The 20,895-nt window shown below is 51.5% G+C and overlaps 1 protein-coding gene and 1 long non-coding RNA gene across 3 annotated transcripts in view; both read left to right on the top strand.

Annotated features, from left to right (window-relative positions):
- LOC309556750 overlaps positions 1–20,895 on the top strand; it is a 489,144-nt gene that overhangs the window by 301,527 nt on the left and 166,722 nt on the right. The gene's annotated exons all lie outside the window — the stretch shown is intronic.
- LOC309556744 (unconventional myosin-Ig-like) overlaps positions 1–20,895 on the top strand; it is a 314,471-nt gene that overhangs the window by 166,824 nt on the left and 126,752 nt on the right. For both annotated transcript variants that reach the window (XM_082259231.1, XM_082259232.1), the window contains exon 16: positions 18,331–18,538. In XM_082259231.1, the coding sequence (XP_082115357.1) occupies positions 18,331–18,538 (208 nt within the window). The remainder of the gene's footprint in view (positions 1–18,330; positions 18,539–20,895) is intronic.

Genomic DNA, 20,895 nt, shown 5'->3' on the forward strand with positions numbered 1-20,895 from the left:
ACCCCTCCACGCCTTCAACCAAGCCCTCTGACCCCACTTGTCTCTCTCAAGCGCTCAAATCTTCCCCACCTCATGCAGAATGTCACACACCACCACCTGAACAGGAAGGATTTTACGCCGAAGGGTGACCTGACACCGTGCGTTCCATGTGTAATAACGGACTACTAAACTAACTAAAAAAAGTGTATCCAAACAAAAGCCCCCACCAGTGTTGAATGCTCCGTACACCCACTCAGCATAACCCAGCCTGGAGAGGAAAGGAACACCGAGGGCCCGCCCCACCTGTTTGTATACCTCTATGTTAAAAGGGCAACGAAGCAGAAAATGGTCCATAGTCTCCTCCTCACCTGTACATTCCTCCCGAGGACAACCACGATCCACCCCACTGCGGAATTTCAAATTGCCCCGAACATAGAGCCTCCCGTGGAAGCACAACCAGGCCAGATCCCTGAATTTAAGGGGGACTCTAGCCAAATTATTCAATCTTAACCCTTCCCTCAAAATTGGGCCTGGGCAATCCCTTAAGGCCAGTGGGTCATGAAAGACTTCGCTCAAGACTCGTCTCATAAGGACTTTCCTCGGAGCGGATCTGAGATCTTCAGCCGACAGTCGCCACTGCCGCAGCAACTTCAGACACGGAGCGACATAGGCTGGAAGCTGACCACGATGACCCCTGAGATTCTTCACTTGGCCACCTTCTTCCCAAAGTCGCAGAAAAGGCCTAAACCAAGATCTAAACATGCCTGCCCATCCAGGAGGTTCCACTGCAAGCATACTACCAATGTTAAACTTGAGAAATAGCAGCGAAAAGAAAAGAACGGGGTTGACCATACCTAAGCCACCCTCCCTCCTGGATAGATAGGTGACATTCCTCTTGATGGGGTTCAGTCTGTTCCCCCACAGCATCTGGAAGAACACACTATAGATCCTAGCATAGAGAGACACTGGCAAGATGCAGACAGGGCTGACATACAAGAAGATCGGTATCAGGTAAGTCTTAATCAGATCAACCCTTTCCCTCAGAGATAACTTCCATCTCTTCCAGCTGACCACTTTAGTATTGGCAACTTCCAGCCTGCCTTCCCAGTTTTTGAGGCCATAATCCCCAGGTCCAAATTCAATGCCTAATATCTTAATTTTTTCCTGGGGCACTGGAAAGGTGTCCGGGAGATCAAACCCCTCACCTTCCTTTCCCATCCAAAAAACTTCACTCTTTTCCTGATTGATCTTGGAGCCTGATGCTTCAGAGTACCGTGATGTCAGAGAGACCACCTCCTCCGCTTCATCTGTCCCAGTGACAATCACTGACACATCATCCGCATAGGCAACAACCCTCAAAGGCGGCTCACCCGGGATTCCCACTGGTACCCCACACAACATGCTGCTCTCTAGCCTCCTGATGAAGGGGTCGATTGCAAACACATAGAGCAGGGGACTCAGGGGACAACCCTGGCGCACCCCAGAGCCAACCTCAAAGGACTGTCCAACCCAACCATTAACAAGAGGGAAGCTTTCTGCCCCCTTATACAAAACTTTTAACCAATCGACAAAACCACCCGGCAGACCGTACTTACTAAAGAGCAACCACAGGTACTCATGATTGACACGATCGAAAGCCTTTGCCTGATCCAATGCCAGTAGATACTTTCCCCAGCCTGCAGCCCTGCACTGCTCCAAGGCCTCCCGGACAGCTAAAACTGCTGTGAAGGTGCTCCTACCCTGGATCGAACAGTGCTGATGGCGAGAAAGCAAAGACTCTGCTACTGCCGATAGGCGCCAGAAAAGTATCTTCGCCAGCACCTCATGGAAGGGGGAAGCACCCCCTCAGCAAGACAACTGTTAAAAACCTCTACCAAATGTGGGGCCAGAATAGACTTAAAGGCTTTGTAAAACTCAGCCGTCAGACCATCCGGTCCAGGTGACTTCTTGATGGCAAGCTGTTCAATTGCCCTTGTCACCTCTTCAACTGTGATCTCTTCTGTCAAATTCATCAAAGGGACATCTCCACCATTTAGACCTGGAGTAGAGTCCAAAAAGCTTTCCATCTTGTCCCGGTCAAGCTCTTTCCTCCCAAGAAGTTCAGCATAAAAAGACCTCACGACCTCCAGGATCCCTGACCTGGACTTTGTCAAGGAACCTGTACTATCCTTAAGGCCAACGACCATCTTAACAGCTACACCCTGTTTGCAGTTCTGGTAAGGGTCAGGCGAGTATTTCCCATAGTCCCGCTCCAAAACCAAAGAGGTATGCCGGTCATATTGACACTTCCTGAGGAGGATTTTCACTTCAGAGATTGCCCCAGGATCTCCTCCTCTCGAGACAAGAATATCCAGCTTCCTCCGCAAACGTTGGTAGGTCATGTATCTATTAAACTGTTTTTTATTGGCTAGGCCCCTGAAGAATCCAGCAGTCCTCTTTTTGGTCAGCTCCCACCACTCAGCCTTGCTGCTACAAAAGTCCAGGATGGTCACCTGTGCCTGAAAGAATTCCTCAAAGGATTGTCTAACATGTTCTTCCTCAAGGAGAGTCGAATTTAATCTCCAGATGCCTTTGCCCCTCTGAGGGAAGTCTGAAGCATTCAAGACCACAGATAGCATACAGTGATCAGAGAACTCCACTGCCTGCACCACTGGGGGTGAGAAAGCAGAGGCCTCCTTCAAAAAAAACCTATCTATCCTACTCTGACTATTACCTCGATGAAAGGTGAACCCTGTGTCATCCGGAAGGTGCTTAATGTGCACATCCACAAGACCAGCATCCCTAACCATACTATTTAAAAAAACGCTATCATATCCCAGCCTGTCATTGAAGTCCTTCCTGTCCTTGGGCCTAGTCGCAGTATTAAAGTCACCTCCAAAAACCACTTGCCGGGATGTAAAAAGAAATGGCTTGATCCTTGTAAAAAGGCATTTCCTGTCCCACTTTGTGTGCGGCCCATATATATTAATTAGGCGCAGGTCCTGCCCTCCCACAAGAACGTCTAAGACCATACATCTCCCAATCTCCACCTCAATAACCCGCCGGACAGTTACCATGCCGGTTTTAAACAACACCGCCACCCCGCCGTAAGGCTCGGCCGCAAGAGACCAGTAAGATGGACCATACCTCCACTCTCTCTTGGCCATATGAATATCTGCCAAGGAGGTGAGCCTAGTCTCTTGCAAAAATAAAATTTCAGCATCTAATTGGCTGAACAAAAAGAAGGCCATAGAACGAGCTCTTACTGACTTAATACTGGCGACATTTATTGTCACCACTTTTAACGTAGGGGGAACCGCCATTTGGGTTATTGGGTGGATTGCTTCTTAGCTCCCCTCTGCTGCTCATCACCAGAAGCCTCTCTCTTTCTTGAGGCCTCCTCCAACTCCATTTCTGAGTCTGAATTTTGTTCAGAGGAAGCTCCAGATGAGGAAATATCCCATGCAGAAGCCCTAGAACGGTTGGGGACAGACACTGGGGCTTCCTGCTCCGTCCTCACCGCCTGTCTCTTCCGCCTCACAACCTTCCTTCTCTCCTCCAGGTACTGCAGGTCAGACTCCAAGATGTTTTCATCTCTTGTTTTCTTCTTCAAAGTCTTTGCAGAAGACTTCTTTACAGAAGAAGCAGCAGCACCCTTTTTGGCACATCCCACCACTCCGGGTGGGGGGGGACCTTCCTTTAAGTCAGACCTAGGAGACTCATGGGGCAAGACTGACTCAGGGGGCACAGACTTGGAAGGTTCTGACACAAGAGGAGCGGGTACAGTAGGCTGGGGGGACACAGAGACAGCCACAGAAGGAATACCTACAGACACAGGAGGGTTTGCCACAGAAACTGGGGAGGGATCCTGAACAGGACCAGGGAAGTCAGTCACCGCAGGGGAAGATGGTACACCAGGGGCCTCATCCTCCATCCTGTCCAGCCTCAACAGATCATCTACTACCTCCTTCTCCATATTGTGCCAGGCCTCCGGACATCGGCTGTAGGGGTGGCCAAGGCACAGGCACAGGTTGCACCTTATCGCCTGGGTGCAGTCCCTGGCCACATGACCCTGTCCCCGACATACGGAACATATTAAGGCTGAACAGGAGGAGCTAAAATGCCCCTTTTCTCCACAGCGGTGACATAGCTTTGGCTGACCAGGATAAAAAACAGTCATCCTATCCCTCCCTATGAAAGCCGAGGAGGGCAGGTGACGGACAACATTACCATCCCTGGCCAACCTGACCGTTTCTGACCAACCCCCAGTCCATATGCCACGTTCATCAAGAATTTTATTTGGTGTTGTCAAAACCTCACCATAGTTCCTTAACCAGACCTCTAAGTCCCGAGCAGGAACACTCTCGTTAGTGAGAATGATGGTTATTTTTTTAACCGTTGATCTCTGCGAAACAGCAACTGGTGCCAGATCTTCCCATTCGGGTCTTGACCTGCACCGAGCTTCATATCGTTCCCAGAACAGGTCAAGACCCTCTGGCCTGGTGAAGCTGATTGTGTACTCCCGGCTCCCAGCTACGTGTATTAGGGCATAAAGGTCATTCGCCCCAAAGCCCATCTCCAAAATCATATCCACCACCACACGCCGTGCTGGAGAGACTGCACCACCTTCCCATTTAAGTATAACGACATTACGTCTTGGACCCCCAGCAGAAGCCAGAGACCCAAGACCGGAACCAGGGGTGCTCAAAGTGGCAGTTTGTGGTGTTAATCTCTGCCTGGAAGCAGGGTTCCTCATTGGCTGCAGCCCTGGCCTAATAATATTACCAGGAGCAGAGCGTACCACCTGAGCAAAAGAAGGCTTATCAGGGCCAAAACCCCACACTGGTGTAACTTTAGCCGGTACATTATTATTATTATCCTTATTATCAACTTCTTGTACTGAGCCAGCAGGATTGTCCATTAAACACACATTAGTAGGATTATTCAGAACACCTGTGTTGGAAGAAATGTCAGAACAATCAGTATTCACTATCACAGTTTCTGCTGTAGTACCACAGGTGGCCTGATGCTGCAGTATAGAGACAGCAGCTGTGACTGGACAAACAGCCTTTGACTCAGCAAAAGGGGGGTTAATTGGTTGCTCTGGCTCTTGTAGTTCCTTTGCTGCAATGTCACTTTTTAAACGCAGTTTTTCCTGCAAGGAAACATCAGCTGCTGAAATATTGCTGGATATGAAATTACCAGCCTGGGTGTCATTGGGCAAAATATCAGCATTAGCCAAGGTGTTAAATGGCACAAAAATAGTGTTATCAGTCACTTGGGACTTGCTAGGCTTTACCTTATCAGGCACATTATCAGGAAAGTTCTCCTCACCAAACACCAGCTGATCCGCCCGTAATGGAGACTCCACTGCCTGGATCACTGTCAGCATGCCTCCTGAGCCCTGAGAAGGCAACGGGTTGCTTACCTCACCTTGGGGAGTCAGGGGGTCAGAACCGGGGGTCCCCTCCTCCACCTCCATCTTTGCCATCCTTGCAAATCTCCGGTCATTGCAAAACTTTTCCTTAAAGGGCCCCTCTTTACCTTCCATCATGGCCACAATGGTTTCCTGGTGTTGAACCCGGACCTTTGCCAACTGGATTTCCGAATCCATAGATCCACGGCTGCGGCTGTGCAAACCTTCACGTTGCTTTCGCAGACGCTTCAACTCCGCTTTCAATTTGTAGAGCTGGTCTCTCTCCCTATTCAGGACCTTGATCCCGGCCACCACTCGCTCCCGAATGGACTCGGTATCCTCATCCTCACCAGGGGCAGAGAGATCCCCAGCCATGGCTTGTCCAGGAGCAGGTATGTCATCCAGCTGCCCAGGGGATGGTTCAGAGCTTCCAGCAGGAGAGGCCCTGCTGGCCTGCATGGCCTCCCCAGATAGGGGCCAGCAGGGCTGGGAGAGATTTTACCGAACTTCCCTTCTCACAGAAATCACCTGGAGCAGACACACAGCCAGAGAACCTTCCTGCAGCCACACCCGAAGCTGAATGATGGGAAACTACTCCTCCCACTGACACCAATGATGGGGCACTATTCCCCCCACTGACACCAATGATGGGACACTATTCCTCCCACTGACACCAATGATGGGTCACTATTCCTCCCACTGACACCAATGATGGGGTACTATTCCTCCCACTGACACCAATGATGGAGCACTATTCCTACCACTGACACCAATGATGGAGCATTATTCCTCCCACTGACACCAATGATGGGGCACTATTCCTCCCACTGACACTAATGATGGAGCATTTTTCCTCCCACTGACACCAATGATGGGGCACTATTCCTCCCACTGACACCAATGATGGGGCACTATTCCTCCCACTTACACCAATGATGGGGCACTATTCCTCCCACTGACACCAATGATGGGGCACTATTCCTCCCACTGACACCAGTGATGGGGCACTATTCTTCCTACTGACACCAATGATTGAGCACCATTCTTCCCACTGACATCAATGATGGAGCACTATTCCTCCCACTGACACCAATGATGGGGCACCATGCCTCCCACTGACACCAATGATGGGGCACTATTCCTCCCACTGAAACCAATGATAGAGCACTATTTCTCCCACTGTTATCAATGATGGGGCACCATTCTTCCCACTGAAACCAGTGATGGGGCACCATTCTTCCCATTGACACCAATGATGGGACACTATTCCTCCCACTGATACCAATGATGGGACACCATTCTTCCCACTGACACTAATGATGTGGCACCATTTTTACCACTGACACCGGTGATGGGGCACCATTCTTCCCACTGACACCAGTGGCAGGACATTATTCCTCCCACTGACACAATTGATGGGCCAACATTCTTCTCACTGACACCAGTGGCAGGACATTACTCCTCCCACTGACACCATTGATGGGCCACCATTCTTCCCACTGACACCAGTGGCAGGACTCTATTCCTCCCACTGATACCAATGATGGGGCACCCCTCTTTCCACTGACACCAGTGATGAGGCACTATTCCTCCCATTGACATCCCGCACACCAAAAAGGCCAATGGCTCCACACAACTATAGAATAGCTAATGGCTTCAATTATCTATAGAAAGGTTGATGACTCCAGAGGACTATAGATGGCTAATAGTTTCAGGTAACCATAAAAAGGGTAATGTAACTACATAACTACAGAAATGCTAATGGCTCCATATAACTATAGAAAGGCCAATGGCTTTAGGTAACTATAGGAAGGTCGATGGCTCCAGGTGACTATAGAAAGGTCGATGGCTCCAGGTAACTATAGAATGGTCGATGGCTCCAGGTGACTATAGAAAGGTCGATGGCTCCAGGTGACTATAGAAAGGTCGATGGCTCCAGGTGACTATAGAAAGTTCGATGGCTCCAGGTAACTATAGAATGGTCGATGGCTCCAGGTGACTATAGAAAGGTCGATGGCTCCAGGTGACTATAGAAAGGTCGATGGCTCCAGGTGACTATAGAAAGTTCGATGGCTCCAGGTAACTATAGAATGGTCGATGGCTCCAGGTGACTATAAAAAGGCTAATAGCTCTAGGTAACTAAAGAAAAGGTAAAGGCTTCAGGTGACTATAGAAAGGTTAAGAGAACTATATAACTATGGAAAGTCTAATGGCTCCATGTGAATATAGAAAGGGTAATGGCTCTAAGTAACTATAGACAGTCTAATGTCTTCAGGTCCCTATGGGGTGGAATTACTAAAACTAGAGAATGCAAAATCTGGTCTGCACAGAAACCAATCAGTTTCTATCTTCTACTTGTTCAATTACTTGTTCTACTTGTTCAAATAGAACCTCGAAGCTGATTGGTTTCTATGCAGAACTGCACCAGATTTTGCACTCTCCAGTTAGGCCGGGTTCCCATATGTACAGCAGCAGGTTCGTGCCTGGGGTCTGGTGCGTGTCTGTTCTCCGAATCAGGTGTGATTCAGGTCTGAAATTTTGCCTGAATTCGCAACTCAACCAGACTCAAACACACAGAGGGCCCTTTTGGCCGCCCTGGACATGTGCTTTATTGAGAGACGGTTATCCTAGCATGTCATGCGAATTGGATGCGGGGAAACCCATATCCTAATCGCATATATGTGAACCCGGCCTTATAGTAAATCAATCCCCTATGAATCATCACTCTGCCACATAACCCAGAAGAATAAAGGGAAACGTTGCTTCTCGGTAAAATCTAGTTTGTAGAAAAAGCATTTATAGACATTTTGGGGTTCTGGCGAGGGGTACTTAAAGTATATGTAGCACCCTCCTAGTCAGGTGCTAGGCAGAGAGAGTAGTTTTGGCTCTGTCTGCTTATCAGGAGAGCAGCAGGCAAAACCTATGTGCACTCTGCATATCAGGGAGCAGGATCTGTAGTCAGGTCTGCTTGGTGTACCCAGTGTGTATTAATTTCGTCTTAGGGAGTGTTCCCAGCTGATCTAATGGGGAGGCACGTTGGATGCTGGAGGACACCTGGCCAATGGTACACAGGCTTTTTTGTACTGTCCCAGTGGGTTGGCACAGAGAGTGGTGCATTATGGGACAGGGTATAAAAAGCCATGGGCACATGAAGTAGGGGTCTTTGGGCGGGAAGCCAGGTCCCAGAAGGAGGGTGGTGGCTGCCTTCTCTTCTGCAACAAGTTGGTGGTGGTCACAGGCAGTCAGCCTGGTGTACCAGGGGTGTGAGACTGAACCCAGAGGTCCAGGAGAAGCTGACTACAGGGGGCACAGCAGAATCTGGAAAAACAGTGTCAGTGAGTACAGAGGAACTTGCCCAGGGGTCTGCCCAGAAAGGGGACCACTCCGGAGTGTAGAGTCAGTGGAGGGGGGGGGGCATCTAGCCCAGAGAGAAAGGGGGTACTAGGGGAGTACCCTGAAGAGAAAAGTAATGGAAACACTTACCTTACCTTCATTTAAGTGGCAGGATGAAGCAGTGACCTTGCCGCATTCTCAAGTTTAGAGTCCTCAGCATTGTGAATAGTTAACAGTTGGAGTATCCCACTCATCCCTTCTTCCATCCCAATTACAATAAAACCACAAAAACAACAAACCCTGGACTGATCTTTGACTGAGCCAAGAACTTAAAGTGGAGTTCCACCCATTTTAATAACTTGGATTACAAAGATGTATGTAATCCCCTTTAAAACTTCTTTTACCAATGGAAACTTTTTTTTTTTGCTAGGAAATACCTTTTTTTCTTCATCCTCACTTCCGGGTCCGGCCGCCGATCGGCGATTACGTCATTCGGCGATTCGCAAGGGCTGCTGGGATGTATCTCATGAAATCTCATGGAATGAAATCTCGCATTATTACACAGGAGTCCTGAGCTGTACTCGTATGTATGTACCCACCCCGCCTCCGCCCCGCCTCCTCTCAGTGAGCTGTACCCTCGGATGTATTGGATTGAGTTCGTGCTCCGCCCCGCCTCCACTTCGCCTCGGCCCCGCCTCCTCTCAGTGAAAGCATTATATCCCGTAGAGCTCACTGAGAGGAGGCGGGGCGGAGGCGGGGCAGAGCACGGACTCAATCCAATACATCCGAGGGTACAGCTCACTGAGAGGAGGCGGGGCAGAGGTGGGGCGGAGGCAGGGCGGAGCACGGACTCAATCCAATACATACGATTACAGCTCAGGACTCCTGTGTAATAATGCGAGATTTCATCCCATGAGATACATCCCAGCAGCCCTTGCGAATCGCCGAATGACGTGATCGCCGATCGGCGGCCCGACCTGGAAGTGAGGATGAATAAAGAAGAAAAAAAGGTATTTCCTAGCAAAAAAAAAGTTTCCATTGGTAACAGTAGTTTTAAAGGGGATTACATACATCTAAAGTTACTAAAATGGGTGGAACTCCACTTTAAAGTATTAAGGTTTCTGCTTGCAGTTGCTAGGGGTTACCCAGGGGAATCCTTAAAGTGTAATCTTCAGCAGCCCTCTAGGGGGCAGTGCTACATATATCTAAAACCAAAAACAAACATAGTGCAAAAACAAACATAGTGTCACTTACCATCCTTTAGCCATAAATACCTATAGCTTGTACCGATTCATGGGCAAACCCCACCCAGAAATTCCAGAGTTGGACTCCCTTCTGCATCCAACAATGTAGGGAAAAAGCCTAAAAGTCCTGTTAGGGGGCAGATAGTGCAGATAACAGGCATTGATTTTACACTCTGAGGGGAATTTTATTGATAACGATTAAAATGATTAGTTGTCACATTTTATCACTCAAGAACATCCCAAGATGCCTCATTTAAAGGCCAACACCAGCTAAATGTTTTCCATTTTATTTTTGGATGAAGTGAACTCCAGCCTCTCCTTCAGTCTTGCACAGGTGCTTCTCACAGTATGCATTAAAAGCTGCAGCAAGCCGGTCTCATTCCCTGGCTGGAAGACGTCCCTGTCCCTTGCCTATCCCTTTAATTCATTGGATTTCAAACTCTCATCCCCCTTGTACCAGCCTACTCTAACCATTATAACCTCTCGTAAATAGCAGGGCCCATTCCAGCAAGTGGCCCGTGGATGGAGCAGAATCCAGACACAAGAATGGAGCCCAATTCACTCACTTTAAGTTGCCTGTGTTAAAGGGTTTTGTAGGCACCAAAACTGTTCCTCTCTCCGTACGGGTCTGTGGGAAGGCAAAGGTAGCTTGAAGAAGATTGATGCCTGTAACGCTGAGCGCTCCGGTCCCTGCTTCTGGACCGGAGCGCTCGCGGCGTTCCTTCCAGATCCACTCACCTGTGCCCGCTCAGGCTCCCTCCTCCGCTCCCCGCTCACGTGGTTTCCGGCGCGTGCGCCCCTGCACCATAGGGCGCGCGCGCGCCGGTTGTTTGAAATTTAAGGGGCCTGTGCACCAGTAATTGGTGCCTGGTCCAAACCTCCCTTCCTGTTTCCTGTTTCCTGTGACCTGTTTCCTGTTTCCTATATAAACCCACTCCCCCTTCCTGTCCTTGCCGGATCTTGTTGCCTTAGTGCCCTGAGAAAGCGATTTGTGGTTTGCCCAGCCTGTGTATCTGACCTTCTGCCGTTGCCTCTGACTTCGAACCTTTGCCACCTGCCCTGACCTTCTTCTACGTCTGACCTTGCCTTTGCCTTGTCCTACTGTACCACGCCTGTCTCAGCTGTCATTGAGGTTGAGCCGTTACCGGGGGACACGACCTGGTTGCTACCGCCGCAGCAAGTCCATCCCGCCTTGCGGCTGGCTCTGGTGAAAACCGGTAGCAACTTAGAACCGGTCCTCTAGTACGGTCCACGCCAATCCCTCACTGACACAGAGGATCCACCCCTAGTGCCTTCACCTGCCGCCAGTCCGGACCCTGACAGTAGATCCGGCCATGGATCCCACTGATGTGCCGCTGCCTAGTCTCGCTGACCTCACTACCGTGGTTGCCCAGCAGTCCCAGCAGATTGCCCAACAAGGACAAGTTGACCGCCATGATTCAACAGCTTCTGCCTCCACAGCCAGCTTCTGCATCTCCTCCTCCCCGAGCTGCCTGTCTCTCCCGGATAAGTTTGATGGGGACTCTAAGATGTGCCGGGGATTCTTCTCCCAATGTTCCCTGCACCTGGAGATGTTGTCAGACCAGTTTCCCACAGAACGGTCTAAGGTGGCGTTCGTGGTCAGTTTACTATCTGGGAAGGCCTTGGCCTGGGCAATGCCGCTCTGCGACCGCAACGATCCTGCCACTGCCTCCGTCCAGTCCTTCGTTTCTGAAGTCCGCAGTGTCTTCGAGGAACCTGCCCGTGCCTCGTCTGCGGAAACAGCCTTGCTAAACCTCGTCCAAGGAGACTTTACAGTGGGCGAATATGCTATACAATTTCGCACTCTGGCCTCCGAATTGGCCTGGAACAACGAGGCTCTCTGCGCGACCTTTAAAAAAGGTTTATCCAGCCATATCAAGGATTGTCTGGCCGCACGAGAGATACCTGCCTCCCTGACTGAACTCATCCAGTTGGCTACTTGCATAGATATGCGCTCCATTGAAAGACGTCAGGAGCTTCGCCAGGAGAAAGATCTTGTTCGCATCAGGCGATACCCACGCCTGGCTCCTCTCTTCCAGCATCCTTTGCAGCCTGCTACTGTGCATTCCGCCGAGGAGGCCATGCAAGTGGATCGGTCTCGCCTGACCCAGCAAGAGAGGTCTCGCCGGAGGAACGAGAACTTATGTTTATATTGTGCGAGCTCTGAACACTTCTTAGAGGACTGTCCTCTTTGTCCTGCGTCAGGGAAACGCTCGCACCTAGTGAACGTGGGAGAGGCGTCACTGGGTGTAAATTCTTCCTCTCCACGCCTGATTGTTCCAGTACGAATTTCTCCAGCCGCTAAAGTCTCCTTCTCTGCGGAGGTCTTCTTGGACTCTGGTTCTGCAGGAAACTTCATTAAAGCCTCCTTCATCAACTGGTTTAGCATCCCCGTTATCCGTCTCGTCAAGCCCTTCTTTATTTCTACAGTTAACGGAGAGAATCTGAACTGCACTGTGTGTTACCGCACAGAACCCGTGCTCATGACCATAGCGGTTTTCCACCAAGAGACGATTGAATTTTTTGTTCTGCCTAACTGCACTTCTGACATCCTTCTTGGCTTGCCTTGGCTCCAGCGCCACTCTCCTACCCTCGACTGGACCTCTGGGGACATTAAATCATGGGGCCCTACCTGCCACACTCGTTGCCTCAAGTCGGTACCTACTAGACAAGTCTCCTCTCCATTGCTCGGCCTTCCTAAGGCCTATCAAGACTTTGCTGACGTCTTTTGCAAAAAACAGGCAGAGGTCTTACCACCACATAGACCCTTCGACTGCCCCATTGACTTGCTTTCTGGTACCACACCACCCCGTGGCAGGATTTACCCTCTCTCCGCTCCTGAAACCAAGGCCATGTCGGAGTACGTTCAGGAGAATCTCAAGAAAGGTTTCATCAGGAAGTCTTCTTCTCCTGCCGGAGCAGGATTCTTTTTTGTTGCCAAGAAGGATAGGTCACTACGCCCTTGTATTGATTACCGCGGTCTCAACAAAATCACGGTAAAGAATCGCTACCCTCTGCCTCTCATCTCGGAGCTCTTTGACCGTCTGCGCGGAGCAAAGGTCTTCACTAAGCTTGACCTCAGGGGCGCTTATAACCTCATCAGAATCTGTGAAGGAGATGAGTGGAAAACCTCTTTTAACACCAGAGATGGCCACTTCGAGTACCTTGTCATGCCTTATGGTCTGTGCAATGCCCCTGCAGTCTTCCAAAACTTTGTCAATGAGATCTTCCGGGACTTGTTGTATACCTGCGTAGTGGTCTATCTTGACGACATACTAATCTTCTGCTCCACTCGGGAAGAACACCGTCTCCATGTTTGTCAAGTGCTCCAGCGTCTCCGTGTTAACCATCTTTACCCAAACAGGGAAGACCGCTCTAGGTGAGGCTGGAATCAGGTGCCGGTCGGATCCGCAATCCAGGATAGCTTCATACAACAAAAGGAATGACCGCACTTCCGATAAGTTTCAAAAAGGAGTGTCTTTATTCCACATCAATCGAATTGGCAAATACAGATACACACTGTGAGTGCAGGACAATCGGTGGTTGCGTTTCACGACTGGATGTGTCGCTTATTCATCACCCTGATAAATAAGCGACACATCCAGTCGTGAAACGCGTCCACCGATTGTCCTGCACTCACAGTGTGTATCTGTATTTGCCAATTCGATTGATGTGGAATAAAGACACTCCTTTTTGAAACTTATCGGAAGTGCGGTCATTCCTTTTGTTGTATTAACCATCTTTACGCCAAAATTGAAAAGTGCCTCTTTGAACGTAGCTGTCTTCCGTTTCTGGGATACCTAGTTTCTGGACAAGGTCTTCAAATGGACCCCGACAAGCTCTCCGCAGTCTTGATTGGCCACGCCCCTCGGGACTTCGCTCTATCCAGCGCTTCCTCGGATTCGCCAATTACTACCGCCAGTTCATCCCCCACTTCTCCACTATTGTGTCGCCTATTGTGGCACTAACCAAGAAAGAAGCGAATCCGAGATCCTGGCCTCCCCAAGCTGAAGAAGCCTTTACTCGCCTTAAGACCACCTTCGCCTCCGCTCCAGTCTTGTCTAGGCCCGATCCGCTAAAACCATTCTTCCTGGAAGTAGATGCCTCCTCTGTGGGAGCCGGAGCGGTTCTTCTTCAAAAGTCCGCTAAAGGAAAAAATGTCACATGTGGCTTCTTCTCTAAAACTTTTTCTCCTCCAGAAAAGAACTATGCTATTGGAGACCGTGAACTACTAGCCATTAAGTTGGCACTAGAGGAATGGAGACATCTCCTGGAAGGATCCCTTCATCCTATCACTATCTACACTGACCACAAAAATCTGTCATACCTTCAGTCTGCCCAGCGCCTTAATCCTCACCAGGCCAGGTGGTCATTGTTCTTTGCCCGATTCAGTTTCCAGATCCATTTTCGTCCTGCTGATAAGAACATTAGGGCGGATGCCCTATCACGCTCCACCGATGCCTCCAAAGCTGAAACCGTTCCTCAACACATCATTCCTCCTGAGTGTCTGATTTCAGCTACCCCTGCTTCACTGGCACCAGTTCCTCCAGGGAAAACATTTGTTCCTCCACGTCTTCGCCTCCAGACTCTCAAATGGGGTCACTCCTCTCACCTGGCGGGTCACGCTGGAATTAAAAAGACGACTCAGCTAATTGCCAGACACTATTGGTGGCCTTCCTTTGAGAAAGATGCAACTGAGTTCGTTCGGGCCTGTACTGTCTGCGCACGTGACAAAACTCCCCGCCAGAGGCCTGCGGGTCTTCTCCTCCCTCTGCCAGTGCCCGAACAGCCTTGGTCCCACATAGCGATGGACTTCATCACTGACCTTCCCGTATCCCATGGCAACACAGTCATATGGGTGGTTGTTGACAGGTTTTCCAAAATGGCACATTTTGTCCCGCTTCCTGGTCTCCCCTCTGCGCCACAGTTGGCGAAGCAATTCTTTTAGCACATATTCCGTCTCCATGGTCTTCCAACACATATCGTCTCTGATAGAGGCGTTCAGTTCATCTCAAAATTTTGGAGATCTCTCTGCACCCAATTAAAAATCAAATTGAACTTTTCTTCCACCTACCACCATCAGTCCAATGGGCAAGTGGAGAGGGTTAACCAGATCCTTGGTGACTATCTGCGACACTTCGTCTCCTCCCGTCAGGACGATTGGGTCGACGTGTTGCCCTGGGCCGAATTCTCATATTACTTTAGAGACTCTGAGTCATCCACCAAATCTCCATTTTTGTGGTGTACGGCCGTCACCCGCTGCCCCCCCTCCCCATTCCCACTTCCTCTGGAGTTCCTGCCGTTGATGAGTTGAATCTGGACTTCTCCTCCATCTGGAAAGAAACTCAAAAGTCGCTCACCCTGGCCTCTTCTCGCATGAAGAGACATGCAGATAAAAAAAGAAGAACTCCTCCTGTCTTTGCCCCTGGTGACAGAGTGTGGCTCTCTGCCAAATACATCCGGTTTCGGGTCCCCAGCTACAAACTGGGTCCGCATTACCTCGGGCCTTTTAGAATCAAAAGCCAAATTAACGCTGTCTCTTACAAACTCCATCTTCCTCCCTCTCCGTATTCCTAACTCCTTTCATGTATCCCTTCTCAAACCCCTCATTCTTAACCGATTTTCCCCCAAGGTCACCGTTCCTGCTCCTGTCTCTGGGTCCTCTGACGTCTTCTCTGTGAAAGAGATCCTCGCCTCCAAGGTCGTCAGAGGTAAAAAAAAATTTCTTGTTGACTGGGAGAATTGTGGTCCCGAAGAGAGGTCATGGGAGCCCGAGTCCGATATCCTCGACAAGGAGCTCATCCACAGGTTTCTGGGTACCAAGAAGAGGGGGAGACCTAAGGGGGGGGGGGGTACTGTAACGCTGAGCGCTCTGCTCCCTGCTTATGGACCGAAGCGCTCGCGGCGTTCCTTCCAGATCCACTCACCTGTGCCCGCTCAGGCTCCCTCCTCCGCTCCCCGCTCACGTGTTTCCCGGTGCATGCGCCCCTGCACCATAGGGCGCGCGCGCGCCGGTTGTTTGAAATTTAAGGGGCCTGTCCTTCCTGTTTCCTGTGACCTGTTTCCTATATAAACCCACTCCCCCTTCCTGTCCTTGCCGGATCTTGTTGCCTTAGTGCCCTAAAAAAGCGATTTGTGTTTTGCCCAGTCTGTGTATCTGACCTTCTGCCGTTGCCTCTGACTTTGAACCTTTGCCGCCTGCCCTGACCTTCTGCTACGTCTGACCTTGCCTTTGCCTTGTCCTACTGTACCACGCCTGTCTCAGCTGTCATTGAGGTTGAGCCGTTACCGGGGGACACGACCTGGTTGCTACCGCCGCAGCAAGTCTATCCCGCCTTGCGGCGGGCTCTGGTGAAAACCGGTAGCAACTTAGAACCGGTCCTCTAGTACGGTCCACGCCAATCCCTCACTGACACAGAGGATCCACCCCTAGTGCCTTCACCTGCCGCCGGTCCGGACCCTGACAATGCCCCTGACAATGAACTGTGAATGATCTCAGAAGCTTTTCAATAAGATCTCCAATACTACCCATTGACACAAGACAACCTATTGACACAAGCCCACCCAGTGACACAAGCCTACCTATTGACACAAGCCCACCTATTGACACAAGCCTACCTATTGACACAAGCCTACCTATTGACACAAGCCCACCTATTGACACAAGCCCACCTATTGACACAAGCCCACCTATTGACACAAGCCTACCCATTGACACAAGCCTACCTATTGACACAAGCCCACCCAGTGACACAAGCCTACCTATTGACACAAGCCCACCTATTGACACAAGCCCACCCAGTGACACAAGCCTACCTATTGACACAAGCCCACCCAGTGACACAAGCCTACCTATTGACACAAGCCCACCTATTGACACAAGCCTACCTATTGACACAAGCCCACTCAGTGGCACAAGCCTACCTATTGACACAAGCCCACTCAGTGGCACAAGCCTACCTATTGACACAAGCCTACCTATTGACACAAGCCTACCTAGTGACACAAGCCTACCTATTTACACAAGCCCACCTATTGACACAAGCCCACCCAGTGACACAAGCCTACCTATTGACACAAGCCCACCCAGTGACACAAGCCTACCTATTGACACAAGCCCACCCAGTGACACAAGCCTACCTATTGACACAAGCCCACCTATTAACACAAGCCCACCTATTAACACAAGCCCACTTATTGACACAAGCCTACCTATTGACACAAGCCTACCCATTGATACAAGCCTACCTATTGACACAAGCCCACCCAGTGACACAAGCCTACCTATTGACACAAGCCCACCTATTGACACAAGCCCACCCAGTGACACAAGCCTACCTATTGACACAAGCCCACCTATTAACACAAGCCCACTTATTGACACAAGCCTACCTATTGACACAAGCCTACCCATTGATACAAGCCTACCTATTGACACAAGCCCACCCAGTGACACAAGCCTACCTATTGACACAAGCCCACCTATTGACACAAGCCCACCCAGTGACACAAGCCTACCTATTGACACAAGCCTACCTATTGACACAAGCCCACCTATTGACACAAGCCCACCCAGTGACACAAGCCCACCTATTGACACAAGCCTACCTATTGACACAAGTCTGTCTATTGACACAAGCCTACCTATTGACACAAGCCCACCTATTGACACAAGCCTACCTATTGACACAAGCCCAACTATTGACACAAGCCTATCTATTGACACAAGCCTACCTATTAACACAAGCCCACCTATTAACACAAGCCCACTTATTGACACAAGCCTACCTATTGACACAAGCCTACCCATTGATACAAGCCTACCTATTGACACAAGCCCACCCAGTGACACAAGCCTACCTATTGACACAAGCCCACCTATTGACACAAGCCCACCTATTGACACAAGCCCACCCAGTGACACAAGCCTACCTATTGACACAAGTCTGTCTATTGACACAAGCCTACCTATTGACACAAGCCCACCTATTGACACAAGCCTACCTATTGACACAAGCCTACCTATTGACACAAGCCTACCTATTGACACAAGCCCAACTATTGACACAAGCCTACCTATTGACACAAGCCCACCTATTGACACAAGCCTACCTATTGACACAAGCCCAACTATTGACACAAGCCTACCTATTGACACAAGCCCAACTATTGACACAAGCCTACCTATTGACACAAGCCCAAAGCCTGACATTGTAGGTCCTTGGTAAATGTGACCTCTGGACAAGAGGGACCAGTCATGTCATTGGGGTCCATGTAGTAGTTATTCCATCTACAGTATATGGCATTTTGAAGTTTTTGATGTCCCATGTAAAATGTTTTTTTTTGCCTTCATGACAGATATAAGATGACCTGTGAATACACGTGGCCCAACCACCTCATGAACTCTGACATGGAAGCCACCAAAGCTCTGATTGATCAGCATGACTTCCAGAATGACGTCGCTTATGGCTGCACCAAGGTCTTCATCCGGACACCCCAAACTCTGTTCAGTCTGGAGAATGAGAGGGCCCAGCTGATCCCCATCATCGTCCTCCTGATCCAGAAGGTAGGTGGATGTTCCGGAAATATTGTCGACCATAGAGAGGGAAATGACTTACTGAAAATGATGGAAGGTCAGAGGTCAACTCTACTGGGGAGCTGGAGTAGTCTTTTCCCCTAGTCTGGAACAGGACTGTCTTTAATATTCATTGGACCCAGGGGCGGACTGATCATTCGGGCACTCGGGCATTGCCCGAGGGCCCGGCGTCAGAGGGGGGCCCCATGAGAGGGTCAGTCCGTCCGTCCCTGGACGGGAAGTGGCCACTGCATACCTCCTGTCACAAAAGGGACAGCTGGCGAGAGAGCTGCAGAGTGCAGAAAAGTTTTTGCAGAGCCTCGTGTGCAGCAGGTCAGTCAGTGTGTGTGTACTATCACACACAGCGCTGCCAAAGGGAGGGGGAGGGGGCACACGGGACATCTGCAGCCCGGTGTCCCACTCGCAGCTATCATCCTCCTGTAAGACACCTCTCTCCCCACTGGCAGCCCGCACATCTTACTGAGCATCCCCCGCCCCCTTCGGATGTAAACAGACAGAAGGAACCCGGGAGGAGGAAGATTTCACTGCTAGAGCCGCGCTGAGGATCTGAGGTCTGTGTATAGTTATAGATACAGTGGAGGGGGGGTCACGGTAACCAGAAAGGGGGGAAGGGCAAGTAGCACACATGATGGAGTGATGGGGGGGGGCTAGAGGATATGTATTGGGGGTGCTTTGGGAGGAGAGAGTACTTCTGCTAGTGGGGGGAGGGGTGTCATCTCTCCTTCCAAAGCACCCCCAATACATATCCTCTTACCCCCCTCTCCCCCAAATCAAAAGATGCTGCATCCCTCTGTGCCCTCCTCCCTCAGTATCCCTCTGTGCCCTCCTCCCTCAGCGTCCCTCTGTGCCCTCCTCCCTCAGTGTCCCTCTGTGCCCTCCTCCCTCAGCGTCCCTCTGTGCCCTCCTCCCACAGCGTCCCTCTGTGCCCTCCTCCCTCAGCGTCCCTCTGTGCCCTCCTCCCACAGCGTCCCTCTGTGCCCTCCTCCCACAGCGTCCCTCTGTGCCCTCCTCCCTCAGCGTCCCTCTGTGCCCTCCTCCCTCAGCGTCCCTCTGTGCCCTCCTCCCTCAGCGTCCCTCTGTGCCCTCCTCCCTCAGTGTCCCTCTGTGCCCTCCTCCCTCAGTGTCCCTCTGTGCCAGCGTCCCTCTGTGCCCTCCTCCCTCAGCGTCCCTCTGTGCCCTCCTCCCTCAGCGTCCCTCTGTGCCCTCCTCCCTCAGTGTCCCTCTGTGCCCTCCTCCCTCAGTGTCCCTCTGTGCCAGCGTCCCTCTGTGCCCTCCTCCCTCAGCGTCCCTCTGTGCCCTCCTCCCTCAGTGTCCCTCTGTGCCCTCCTCCCTCAGTGTCCCTCTGTGCCAGCGTCCCTCTGTGCCCTCCTCCCTCAGTGTCCCTCTGTGCCCTCCTCCCTCAGTGTCCCTCTGTGCCCTCCTCCCTCAGTGTCCCTCTGTGCCCTCCTCCCTCAGCGTCCCTCTGTGCCCTCCTCCCTCAGCGTCCCTCTATGCCCTCCTCCCACAGCGTCCCTCTGTGCCCTCCTCCCTCAGCGTCCCTCTGTGCCCTCCTCCCTCAGCGTCCCTCTGTGCCCTCCTCCCACAGCGTCCCTCTGTGCCCTCCTCCCACGGCGTCCCCCTCTGCGTCCCTCTGTGCCCTCCTCCCACAGCGTCCCTCTGTGCCCTCCTCCCTCAGCGTCCCTCTGTGCCCTCCTCCCACAGCGTCCCTCTGTGCCCTCCTCCCTCAGCGTCCCTCTGTGCCCTCCTCCCACAGCGTCCCTCTGTGCCCTCCTCCCACAGCGTCCCTCTGTGCCCTCCTCCCTCAGCGTCCCTCTGTGCCCTCCTCCCTCAGCGTCCCTCTGTGCCCTCCTCCCTCAGCGTCCCTCTGTGCCCTCCTCCCTCAGCGTCCCTCTGTGCCCTCCTCCCTCAGCGTCCCTCTGTGCCCTCCTCCCACAGCGTCCCTCTGTGCCCTCCTCCCACAGCGTCCCTCTGTGCCCTCCTCCCTCAGCGTCCCTCTGTGCCCTCCTCCCTCAGCGTCCCTCTGTGCCCTCCTCCCTCAGCGTCCCTCTGTGCCCTCCTCCCTCAGCGTCCCTCTGTGCCCTCCTCCCTCAGCGTCCCTCTGTGCCCTCCTCCCTCAGCGTCCCTCTGTGCCCTCCTCCCTCAGCGTCCCTCTGTGCCCTCCTCCCTCAGCGTCCCTCTGTGCCCTCCTCCCTCAGCGTCCCTCTGTGCCCTCCTCCCACAGCGTCCCTCTGTGCCCTCCTCCCTCAGCGTCCCTCTGTGCCCTCCTCCCTCAGCGTCCTTCTGTGCCCTCCTCCCTCAGCGTCCCTCTGTGCCCTCCTCCCACGGCG

Source organism: Pelophylax lessonae (assembly GCF_965119305.1).
Source record: "Pelophylax lessonae genome assembly, chromosome: 5".
Classification (NCBI taxonomy): domain Eukaryota; kingdom Metazoa; phylum Chordata; class Amphibia; order Anura; family Ranidae; genus Pelophylax; species Pelophylax lessonae.